At 36.0% G+C, this 12,206-nt stretch overlaps 2 protein-coding genes across 2 annotated transcripts; both read right to left on the bottom strand.

Annotated features, from left to right (window-relative positions):
- Positions 1-3,418: 3,418 nt before the first annotated feature.
- LOC132118437 (homeobox protein Hox-C5a) lies at positions 3,419-6,697 on the bottom strand. The gene is made up of 2 exons (XM_059528277.1): positions 5,826-6,697; positions 3,419-5,030 (listed from the first exon to the last, which is right to left on the bottom strand). The coding sequence occupies exons 1-2, from the start codon at positions 6,310-6,312 to the stop codon at positions 4,816-4,818; spliced, it is 702 nt and encodes a 233-aa protein (XP_059384260.1). The 5' UTR covers positions 6,313-6,697; the 3' UTR covers positions 3,419-4,815.
- Positions 6,698-7,079: 382 nt separating this feature from the next.
- LOC132118436 (homeobox protein Hox-C6a-like) lies at positions 7,080-11,839 on the bottom strand. Its single transcript, XM_059528276.1, has 2 exons — positions 9,224-11,839; positions 7,080-8,625 (listed from the first exon to the last, which is right to left on the bottom strand). Exons 1-2 carry the CDS (start codon positions 9,624-9,626, stop codon positions 8,324-8,326), a joined length of 705 nt encoding a protein of 234 aa, XP_059384259.1. The 5' UTR covers positions 9,627-11,839; the 3' UTR covers positions 7,080-8,323.
- Between the last annotated feature and the right edge of the window lie 367 nt (positions 11,840-12,206).

The following is a 12,206-nucleotide window of genomic DNA, read 5'->3' as shown; positions in this document are numbered from 1 at the left end:
CTATTGGCAGTTAATGTTTTGACACAGTATTCAAAGACTTAATGATAATATAAAAAGTTTATCTTTTTCATAGTGATGGACATTTACTGAATGTGTTTGTGATGGTTGGTTGTACCCCAGTATACACTGTATGACCCATTTATTCTCTGAATGACTCACCATTTTCCAAACCATCACAAAAAAATTTTGTAAAATGCTGTTCATTTAACATTATTTTGATTAATATTCTAGTCAGTGTATAATTGGGAATTTTATCCACCTCGATCAACCTTTGAGTGAGTAAAACCTGCACCTACTCTGAGCCAAAAATGGTACTAAGATATATCAGTTTTACACTTCTGATTTGACGTGATTAAAACATTGGAGTACATTCATATGATGTCATTGTCAGCATTGTTATTCTTAGATAACTGAATTAACACTATGTTAAAAAGGCATCTATGTTAAAAATAATAATAATAAAGCAACAATTAAAATGTAATTGTTTAAATGTTTCTAGATTTCTGATTTATGGGAAATATGGACATTAAAAATTAAAGATATGAATTAAAATGTATTTAAAAAATGCCTATTGAAGTGATGTGTAACATTCTTGAATATATTATAAACATTCATATATGTGTACATATCATTCACAATAATAATGACTGATTACCGCCAATGGATTGGTAAACATTGATCGTTTAATCTATGTTTTTTCTTAGAATATCAAATAAGATAGACTTACACTTAGGCTAAGCTATTTCTTGCTTATACAAGTAACTTTATAAACTTCAACTTAATACCAGCTTTAACTTAATACTAGCTGAAGTTCTATCAAATTCAGTATTCTACAAATGACACTTGATATCTAAAGCCCTTCCTACTTCTTTTATTAAATTGGGGGAAAATACACACACACACACACACACACACTACAAACAAAACAAAAAGGCATTTCTTTGAGCCTGGAGGAAAGAACTTTGGCAAGCCATGGAATTTACAACTCAGCAGTATTTACAACCAGACACAGCCTTACAAGACAGAGCTAGGTCTGGTCTTTACACTCTATTGTTTGGATACCACAAAATGCAATCAGTGATTGATAGTGTAACTGGTCAAGTAATTTTGTGAAATATTTGCAAATCTGACAATTTTTTCAAAATAATCTCAATCTCTCTCTCTCTCGATGTTTAAAACAAGGTAAACTGAACTGAAATGGTAAACGACAAAATGTGGATACATTGTGCGATCCACCTTCATGGCAAAAAATAAATAAATAAATAAATAAATATTATTAATAATAATTTCAGACCCTCATAAAACAATCAGTGTTATATCGGTACTTTCAACTCAAATGTCCTTTCCTTTAACCTAAAACATATTTTTTACATTTGTTTATTTGTTTGTATTGTAGTGTATCGTGTTGTATTGTATTGTACAAGTATAACCTTTGCACATCAAAATGGCCTGAATTAGTTCCTAAAGCCAAAACTGAGGCATTGGTTCATTTATTTAAATCAAGTTCTCAAAATATATCACAGGCCTTCACAGAATAGAAACACAGCACTATGAAGATGGCAGAGGAGTTTACTCTCAGCAAATGTCACAGTGCACAGAGTAAAGAGAACATTGTGAATGAACAGAGCAGTCTGACTTCTTCTGTTTCCAAGCACAACATCATAAAGTAAGATATGGCTTAAACTTTTCATACCATGATTATAATGGTCAAGTTGAGCCTCATCTGTCAAATAAAGACCACAGAATATCCGGTGTTGAAAACCGACAAATAACAGTGGTAAAAAATGTCTTATGCTTTGTATAAAATCTACTTTCTCAATGAACAATTTAGTCTCATTTCAGTTGTTTTTTGATTGGTTAATCATGTGGCTCTACCTCACCATCCTCACTGCCCTGTACATGACCCCACCACACAACACCACATCTTCTCTGCCCTGCACATGACCCCACATTATGTCCGATCTAAAGATTCATGTTCTGCGCTCTCATCTGCAAACCAATACAAGACCACTTAGCTTCTCACAGTCCTTCACCTTCACTTTTAACACAACATACAGATCCTAGGCACAAACTAAGCACTTCTCGACGTACAAAATTGGGTTATTGTATATATATGCACATTCTGTGTTACAAGATCGAAAATACATGTGCATATGAATTACAATCCAAAGTAAAAGATTTTACACATGTATAATGCTTTTAAGATACTTTTTTTGAGTACATAAGAATCATGATACACAGAATTAGATTTGAAGCTCAATGCCAAATTAACAGTAATGTACAAATGCACAAACGTACACTCTAGACTTTTGAAATTGATAAAACTGAACAGATGAGGACACATTTGCGCATCACTTGACACAATTTCTCCATGAACGATTGAATTACATCCTTGATTAATTCCCGAGGGTGTTGCGGAGGAAAGTACATATTTAATTAAATAGAGGAAAACAAGATTATTAACTTACTGCAACCACCTGGGATCCATTTGGGAGAGTCGAACTTCTACAGACCCTGACGCGAGTAACCCACACTAACAGGCTCTAAGCCGTTCTCTCAGAGATAAGACTAGCCAACAGCTGCGATTACGGACAGTTAACATTATATATGATGTAAATATATTGAGGGTTTGTCAGGTCTTGCAGGCCATAAAAACCACTTTAATGACCCCACGTGCTCTTCCTGCACCACTCACTGGTCCTGCTTTGGGCAATTGGCATAAATAACCCTCAAAACTTCAAAATACGTGGCAAGAGAGCTAAAATAAGAGGGGTTTGTGTAAAAAGCAACATAGTAACCACAGTAACTCGCAATGTGGCCCATTCGGTCAAGATAGCGAAAGTAGAAATTGAAAGAAGCGTGGAAATTAACATTGAATCTCCAATATAGGTGAGTGAGACGATTCTAAAATGAAAGCTCTTTTGAAACAGTAGTATAAATGGACTCGCAGTTTTTATTTTGAGATTAATGTGTACATAATGTTAACAGTCATTCATAATCTTTAGAAACCCATAGATTAAATGTTCCGTAGCATTTCAAATAAGTTACATCGAACGCGGAGAAGGAGCGAGTTAAAAACTAAAATATGTCTGAGTGTAGAATGAGCCAGTAGAAAATTAGCATTTTGTACACGCAGCCAATGCTCTTGTGTCCTTTGTTTAACACGGGCCTGGATTACATGATTTCGGCGCATTGGGTGACTAACATCAAATGTCTCATTATCTAAATGACAAATTTCAACAATAATTTAGTAGCATGAGCAATTCACTCTTAACGTCTTTAATTAAGTGCTTCACACGATATACGATTAATAACGCTGTTGTAGGCTATCATACTGCTAATGCATTTTCGAAAAATAATTCGTGTTTTCATAATTTAGTTGGACAGTATTTGATTAAGTGTGAAAACTATCTTATTGTTTCTTTTTTTAGTTCTGTGTACCAAAACGTCACTTTGAAATGTTTGTGTAAATTTCCGCCGATCTGTTAAAAAAGGAAACAGTTGTCAGTATCTAATGGGTGAGAGGAAGTGCTGTAAAAGTTTATTGGGGTCATAAAGTTTTATGTGCCTCCGTTTAAGGGCTACTGTAAATAAGTGACCAGAGCGTTAAGGTTCAATCATGTCTCATCAGTGGAAGTATACACATTCAGATTGGTCCTCGATGGACACACGAATATTTATCAAAATCATATTCAATTCGCGAGATATTAAACGATTTTCTCTCTTAACTCTTTTATCAAAGGGCCTTGAGTAAAAAAATGCATAGTGTAAAGAAAGACTCCTTTTTTCTGTTGCTTCAACAGACAAAAAAATAATGTTAACAATAGGATATTCTTTACGGTTAATCAAGTTTATTTACAATGATACCACATTGGACGTTTTATTGGACACAGATGGCTTTTAACCCAGAAGTGAGGAAACTTTCTGATATGTTGCCACTATTGAAAATTTAATCTTATTACTGTTATAATACATTACTGACTGGAAAATTATCGACGTGGCTTAGCAGTGAAACCTCGAAAACAATCGGTTGGAATAACAGAAATAATGGATCATAGAACAATGCATTTCACACAAAAGTAGGTCGTATGCTTGTTTGGAATGAGACGTATCAATAAGCCACTCCTTACAGTCGTTACAGGTTGTCCTATATATGCTCTTAGAGTGTAGACTATATAGAAACAAACTTCAAGGTACCTGTCTGAAAAAATAGTCCCCCAAAACACAGTAAAAGAGCAAAATATTCTGATTGCACAGTATTTAAACAGACATAATCGTCAAGAGAAAATTACCATTTGGCTGCTGGCTGACAGACAACATGATACACAGGGATTAATATGACACTTTATGTGTTGCATTGTCATCACGTGCGGTTTACCATCCTTGTGTTGATATTATAGTTGTATTAACGACAGAACGTACAATGGATAAAAGACAAGTCCCATCAAAATGCAATTGTCAAATTGATGAATGTTCAAGCAAAGCACCACATTATTTGCACTTACATTTAAGTCAACGTAACTGGATGCAGGCCTTGGTATATTATGTAAGTTACAGATACAAGTGATTTTAGTAAAGCATATTCAAATAAAGTTTAAGCTCATACATTATTCAAATAAGCACCTCCCGCGCTCTGAGGAGGGAGCACTATCAATAAATATTGAAGATATGGACATATTCACATAACAACATGATATTGTAGACAAATGAAAGACATCAACTGTTGTCAACAAGAAAATCTATTTTAAATCGTTTGTTGTTTCAGTACAACTTAACACTGCCTTTATTTTCAAGCTGAGGCCGTACACCAAGTTATTATAGTCCTCCTTTCACTTTCAACTTTGAGTCCTTCTTCCACTTCATGCGACGGTTCTGGAACCAAATTTTAATTTGGCGCTCGTTCAAGCAGAGGTTATTGGCAATCTCGATACGTCTGCGACGTGTGAGGTATCGGTTGAAATGGAATTCTTTCTCCAACTCCAGTGTCTGGTACCGGGTGTAACTGGTTCGTGACCTTTTACCATCAGATTCTGAGGTGGCATCAGAAAGATATTGGGTTACCTATTTGTAAAATTTGATCGAATGTCGTCCTCATGCATAGTGATATAAAATTAATTTGCATAATCACTGATGAATTTGCCACCAAACACAGTCCATAGAATGTAATATGAAAACATCAAGCATTATGAAATTAAAAAAAAAATGAAAACAGTGGACAGGTGGTATGACGCTAATATTTATTTATTCTGAAATAAGAAAGTATCATGCACAGAAATAACACAAACGTAATGAAACAATCATAACTGTGAGAAGGCCACGAGCATACTGACACAAAATATTGTAAAAGCTGAGCAAAAAAGACAATGCGATTGCAATGCCTCGCTATTTAGAGATCACAAACTGACATCATAGGTTTGCTGTACTTTACTTCTCCAGCAGTGAAGAGTGAAACTAACCGGAAACAGGATTCGTTTGAAATCCCACTTTACTAAACCTAAATAAAATGTAAACTCCCTTTAATACTTAAAGCAAGAAATAATACTTAACTTTACATGTTATGATTTTTTTGCTTTTCCAAACTAATTATTTCACCATAAATTTGACCGGAGATCATCTCTTCACAGTAACAGGACAGGTTTACGAGCAATAGGTGCCTTTGTCATAAAATTTACGGCCGCCAGTTTTATTATTTCCTGCGTTTGGCCTATAAAACTCAAGAGGAAAAATATGGAGCGACAAAACAGGATAGGAAGGAGATGCAATGACGAGGATGAGATGCGTGCAGTTTCCCTCTCTTCTAAAACAAACTTTAAACGTAACTTTACCGTGGCTCATGTGTAGCTTTGTCATCCACGGATATATCTGCGGCTGCGACTGGTTCTGACGCTGAGTCGAATTAGTTTGTTGTTTTATCGCTGAAGTAGTCTCCATTTTGACATCGTCTGTTCGGCTCTTGCCGCTGGGCTTCTCCATAACTTCCATATTCCCCTCGGCTTTTTGGCTCAACAGTCCGTGACTGAGGGGGTTGTACCCGTGAGTGCTTACAAAGCTACGAGAGCCCAGAGCTGAACAGGACTGTGTTCGCTGAACTGCTGCACTGCTCCTTGCACTGTCGGTTGTGTTTATCGCCTCCCGTTTCAAAGAGTTGGAGGGGATTTGAGAACTGAACGATCCGTCGAGATCAAGTCCTTCGTACGCGTAATTGGACTCGTGGAACTCAGAATGAGCTCCATAGTTGTCAAAAGTGTGCATTCTACAAGAAGAGGCGTCTTGCGTTTGCTTAGAAAACGACTTTCCAACGTATGAGCTCATTCTATTTCCAAAACAATGTAACCTTGGAGAGACTCACAAAAAGCACTCGGTCAGAGCAGAGATAGAACCAGCTAATAAAGTATACATAAGTTGTTTAGAAGTTTTATTTGTTTATTGGGCTTTATTTGTATTTCTAGAGGACGTCAGGTTTGTACTAAAAAAAAACAGCAGGATTTATAGGTGGAGGAAATCATTTTCTTTTTTTTTCTTGATACGACGTGTAATGCCCAAATATGGAATGTTTAAATGGAATCACGTGCAGCTCCTGGCCACTCATAAATTGGCTTGATCCCCAGGAGGTTATTGATAGACAGGGGAACGTGTCCGATAACTTCTCGGTATGGAAATCATCTAAGGGTCTGGGCTAAAAAGGGCGAGACCGTTAGACAAGAGCGTCATCTGGCGTCTAATACTGGACAGAGCGACCTACGCGTGCCCGCGCGCGCGCACACACACACACACACACACACACACACACACACACAGATTTGTGCAAACAAGATGATGAGCAAGATACGATGCGATACTATGTTATGACACATCAAATGGCAATATGAAACATATGGATTACTATTATCACATTTGTTACATACATGACAAATGTGTCTATCTCCAGTTTCACAGTAATGTATTGGGTTTTTGAGTGTTGTGTGTGTGTGTGTGTTACTTTTTCAGAATTTGAGAAGTTATGTCTATTGTGATCATAAGAGAACTCTACACTGCGTCAAAACGTGCATTTGTTGCAGCGGCATCCCAAAATCCACATGTTGTTTTTTATCAAAGAACAACCAATTCTGCGTTATGCCACTAGATGCAAAGCAAACTTGGTTAGAACGGGTTTTGTCAATCAAGCATTGTCGCTGTGTCATGAAATTAGCAATTCTTTATTTATTAAATAAAAACTTAAGTCGTCACATACATTAATCATTAGGTATATTAAAAATAATTAGGTGCATTCAAAAAATTGGAGCCTGGACAAATTAAATTGTAGTTAAATGAGTACAATTAAATAATAAACCATACTTCGATGTAACCGTGAATTTTATTTGTTGTTAATGTGGACTTGAATAAAAAAAAAGTGGGCCTAAAAGTTCATAAATAAAAACTTACTCAAAACGAAACAGTGTAAGCCTTATATATTTTACTCAGTTCAGAAACCCTTTATGGTGCGTGAAGAGCGCAAAGATGGAGTCAAAATTAAAACAGTACAGTTTTGTTGTTTTCAAGAATTTTATTAAATAATACACAGTTTACACAAACAATATAATTGCGTAACAAGGTATATGTTTGTTTTCATATGGGTGTGATTCTCACTTTAAGACAAGTTTATATGCATACAACTACAAATATGATGAAATTTATTTTTTTATGTTCTCTCAACAGTTAATGTGCCAGTACAGCGGCATTTTGAACAACAGAACACTGACAGGGCAAAGGCAATTTTAAGAAAAGAAAAAAAATGCATTAAGGATTTAGGTAGTATAATTCAACCCGTCAGTGCTTGTTTCATTGTACAAATATGCATCCACAAAAAAAAGAAAAAACTGAATGTGCATATAAGAAGATTCCTTCACATCTGGAATGCTTATGGTACTGTTTAGAGGCTTAATAGTTGGGGAGACGTAGCCTACTTTTTAAATTCGAATACATTTTCATCTAATGTAATTTCTACTAGCCTATAGCAACATGATAATACTAGAACCACACAAATAGTTCATCCGTGGCATTGTTACCACGCAGCAAAAAATGAGCTATTTTCAATACAAAGAGAAGTGAATTACATTATGGTGGATAACATGTGCGTCTTTCTCTCTCCATTTGTTTCAACGTGTGTATATGTTAGTGGCGTGGTGGTTGTTGTAGAGCTTGTGTATGGTATTCAGGTCGGAGGAGGAGGGGGCAGTCAAAGGAATAGCAGAGTATAGAGTCCATGCATTAATATTTGCAAATTCTCAGAGTTTAGGTAGTTACGTTGCAGTTAACAGGCGTTCAAGAACTAGAAATGGATTTCCTAATCTTTTTTTTTAGCTTCCTCGGTTTCCTCCTCGGTCTCCTTCTCGGTCTCTTGAGGAGTACCCGTTGATTCGCTCCCCGGTACGGTAGAAGTTAGATTGGTCTCTTTCTTCCATTTCATGCGCCTATTCTGGAACCAGATTTTGATTTGACGCTCGGTTAGACACAGAGCGTTGGCGATCTCGATGCGTCTGCGTCTGGTTAGATACCGATTGAAGTGAAATTCTTTTTCCAGTTCCAAGGTTTGGTATCTGGAGTAAATCTGGCGACCTCTTCTTCTGTCTGACCCGTACCCAACTCCTGTTGTGAAGAAAAGTGAAAATAAATTAAATAGTTCACACATAGATAAATTCTAAACTATAAATGCTATTTAAAACACACGTTTTTAAATTATTTTTTTTCTTTTTTACAAATTTCATTTATAACGCTACTAATATAACAATATGGCAAAATAATGTATTTACGCAGCACTTTACACATACTAGAGTCACAAAGCAACGCGAAACGTTAAGATTTCGATTTTCAGTCTTTCTAAAAACATTTCTTTCAACTAACTTTGGTATCGTGTTTTTCTTTTCAAACAGTACATCGGAAGAGCAAAGTTACATTTAAACATACAGTGAATGCTCTTGAAATGGTTGGTTCAAAATGTACTTTTTGTTGTATATTTTTCTAACGCACTCACACTTATTGCACAAGTTTTTGAAATAATTTTGGCACTCGAGTATTAAAGGAGGTAGCCAAATGGGATTCCCCTCTCTGGAAAATGGGGCTTTTATAGTCTGATGATTTAGTAGTGGTTTATGAGGCCATAAAATGTAGCTACTCTGTTGATAGGACATATCGTAAAACAGACCAATTCCAGCAGGGTATGTCCCAAGTCGCAGTAAAAACTCACCGCTGTGCGAATTCATGCGCTGCATCCACGGGAAAATCTGAATGTTGTTCCCTTTCTGTTCCTGTGTTCCTGCACGAGCTTGTTCCAGGTTGTACTCCTGGGCAACGTGGCTCTGCGCATTGAGTCCCATACTAGTTTGCCTGCAACTGGGAAGCACATCCTTATCTTGAAGAAACACGTTAGATCCATACTCGTACGGTCCTCGACTTGATCCAAACACAACGTTATCTTGAGGTGAATAGAAAGGGGACGCATAAATCCGGTTTTGGGTCACTGAGGTGCCATAAGACGAAAAATGTCTGACTGAATCATATGTGGTCGTGTTCAGTGGCATGTTGGGCAAAACCTCTTGCCCACCAGATAAATGGCACGAGAGCGACGGGTTCGCGAAATACGAATTCATACCTTTCCTATCGCCCTCTCATCAACTCACCCTCCTATCTTATTTCCCCTCTCTTAATCTCACACTTTCTTTCTTTGTGCTTTGGGGTCTGCTTCCTTCTGTCACATACACACGTCTCCCGCCTCCCGCCTGCTTTCCTAACTCTCTTTCAAATGAACTTCAGAATGATTTCAATAATATTAATTTCCAGTCTCCGGTTAAGACGCGCAAAGCAAGTGTTATAGCCAAGGCTTGGCTCATGGAAGGACAATATGACAGCGTCACCTGACCACTTTCAGCCAATTGAATGCGCTGTGTACGAAGGAATATCGAGCGTATAGCTTCTTATCCTTGTGGCTTCAGTTGATAATGTTAAAGTAAACACACACAAAAATACAGAATAGGCACTCACACAAACGATCAATTATGTCTTTTTGTGCATTAATCACCGAGTTAATCTGTTCTATGCGCCGGTACAAAGCTTCTCCGTGCACGTGCTATTGTGAAGATAAATCTACACTAGCGTTTTACAACGAGCTAAATTTCTTCTTAATTAATTACCTGTAAGATCACTTTGATTGTTGTCCCTGACTTACACCAAGCCTGTATATATTTATATTTTATAATATTACTAGGCTATATGTAGCCTATTTCTTCTCGACTCAACAACTTTATTACTTCATTACTCCAACTACTCGGTGGATCATATAACTCAAATGTTAACCTCTAAATAGAACCCATTGTTTAAAAAAAAAATAATAATAACCAAGGGCTAATTGCTACAAGGCTGTTTATGCCTTATCTATACAGACATAGTTAACCCTCCCTTTTTCAATACGAATTTCACAATTTCATTAAAAAACTGTGAATAAATCTGCTGATGCACATATAATATTTTATTATTAGAAATATTCGCGTCATTGTCGTCAGTCAACAAGTTAAAGGACTACACTATTCTTTGTGTTATTCAGTAGATATTTCCCTATAACGTTTGTTTCTCTCCCCGATTTCCTCGGGCTTTTATTGCGCTGAAGGGGAAACGTCTGTTCTTTTCCTTTCCCCATTTGTAATGTATTGATAATTTCAATGGTAAAAAGAACCTGAGTAAGGAAGGGGGAAGGGGCATCTTACTAAAGAATGCGTCAAACGCGCCTTGGTGCCATAAAAGTCACAAAACCAACTGAGGACTTCCAGCTCTGAGGCAATTATCCCTTTGAATGTATGGGGGCTGTGCAGCGAGTCTCTTGTGTTGTGGACAGAAAGCTGCTCATTTTTTTTTTTTTTTTTAGCATGTAACTTTGTAGGGTATGCAAAATGATTATGAATAAAAATAATACCATGAGGCATCTTTACAAAATTTAAGTACTTTTGACTATTAATTTAATTGATATGGTTTATTTATTTTTGTATTTTTCTTTACAGAATTTCTTACAGTGATCATTTAAGCAAACGATCTGTTGAACAATACAAATATAACTGTTCTGCTTTCTTAAATGCTTGCAGCTACATTAATGTAAAGCACAATTTATGTTTATATCATGTTTAAAGAATCAGTGGTGGGAAAAGGACAAGTTTTAACCGAATGGTTATGGTATGCTCCATGACCTTAATTCAGGCCACATGACGGAACGTGTGAGGCCAAAAACAGTGGTTTAGAAAGAGGTGCGCAAAACACGAGATTGACAGAACAGTAAAATTTACTTCCAGCCCGACAGAGAGAAAAGGCATTTAGCAGCTATAAAACAGGCTAATCTGCTTAACGACTGATTAAATGCATACAATATTTCTTTATATCCTAACGTAGCCTACCTAATAGCGGGATCAGTCAATATATCGGATTAATGTTTTTTGATGGGTTGTCATATTTTAGACAAAATTTAAGAGCGACAAAATGTAACTCTTCTAGGCAAATCTCTACTAGGAGAATATCTAAACATCAATATGGTAAGTGCTATTTCATCAGTTTATGACAGCTGCATATTAATATGATTAAATATCTTCCGAGGTTAATTTATTGATGTTTTACTAATAGCTAGTAGTAGTATTTGTAATAATAATAATAATATTATAATAATTTTAACCGGGCTGCAATAAAAGTAATCAAAAATACAAAATAAATAAATTACTGGCTGCAAAATGAATACACTAAATATAGGCTAGTAGTCATTATGGCGGTGTGGACCATAACGTATTACTATGATTTAATTTATACAATATTACACCATGTATACTGTGAAAATGTAATAAAAATATGTCTTGCGTGAAAGACGCGTGCTCACGTTTTACCATATTTCATTCATAGCCTGTTTAAGACGGTGGAAACTGAACAGTTGCCATTTCAAATATTTGAAAAGGAATAAACTTTTTTTACAGCAAAAATTATATTTGTAATTTTAAAAAAAAGATATATTTAATTTAATTAGGCCTATATTTTCATCACACTAGTACGATATATACATTGCATATAGATAGGAAAGCATGCTGCTAAAAGCAAACTAAAGAAGCATGATCAATTCGGAAATCATTTAATTGTTTAAGTAAATGACCAGACTATATTCTCCAACGTGTAGTTTGGCGGAATTGAGATCAGATAAGTGTAGG

The sequence above is a fragment of the Carassius carassius genome, chromosome 37 (genome assembly GCF_963082965.1).
Source record: "Carassius carassius chromosome 37, fCarCar2.1, whole genome shotgun sequence".
NCBI classification, from domain to species: Eukaryota; Metazoa; Chordata; class Actinopteri; order Cypriniformes; family Cyprinidae; genus Carassius; species Carassius carassius.
The sequence above is the reverse complement of the archived record's forward strand: the minus strand, read 5'-3'. Positions and strand labels throughout refer to the sequence as shown.

Bases quoted from the DNA above. Each gene is read 5' to 3' on its own strand.
- LOC132118436 (XM_059528276.1), bottom strand. From the start codon at position 9,626: ATGAATTCGTATTTCGCGAACCCGTCGCTCTCGTGCCATTTATCTGGT. The intron at 8,626-9,223 runs GTGAGTTTTTAC...TCTTCACAACAG, and splicing joins GCGCATGAATTCGCACAGCG to GAGTTGGGTACGGGTCAGAC.
- LOC132118437 (XM_059528277.1), bottom strand. From the start codon at position 6,312: ATGAGCTCATACGTTGGAAAGTCGTTTTCTAAGCAAACGCAAGACGCC. The intron at 5,031-5,825 runs GTAAAGTTACGT...ATGCCACCTCAG, and splicing joins AAAGCTACACATGAGCCACG to AATCTGATGGTAAAAGGTCA.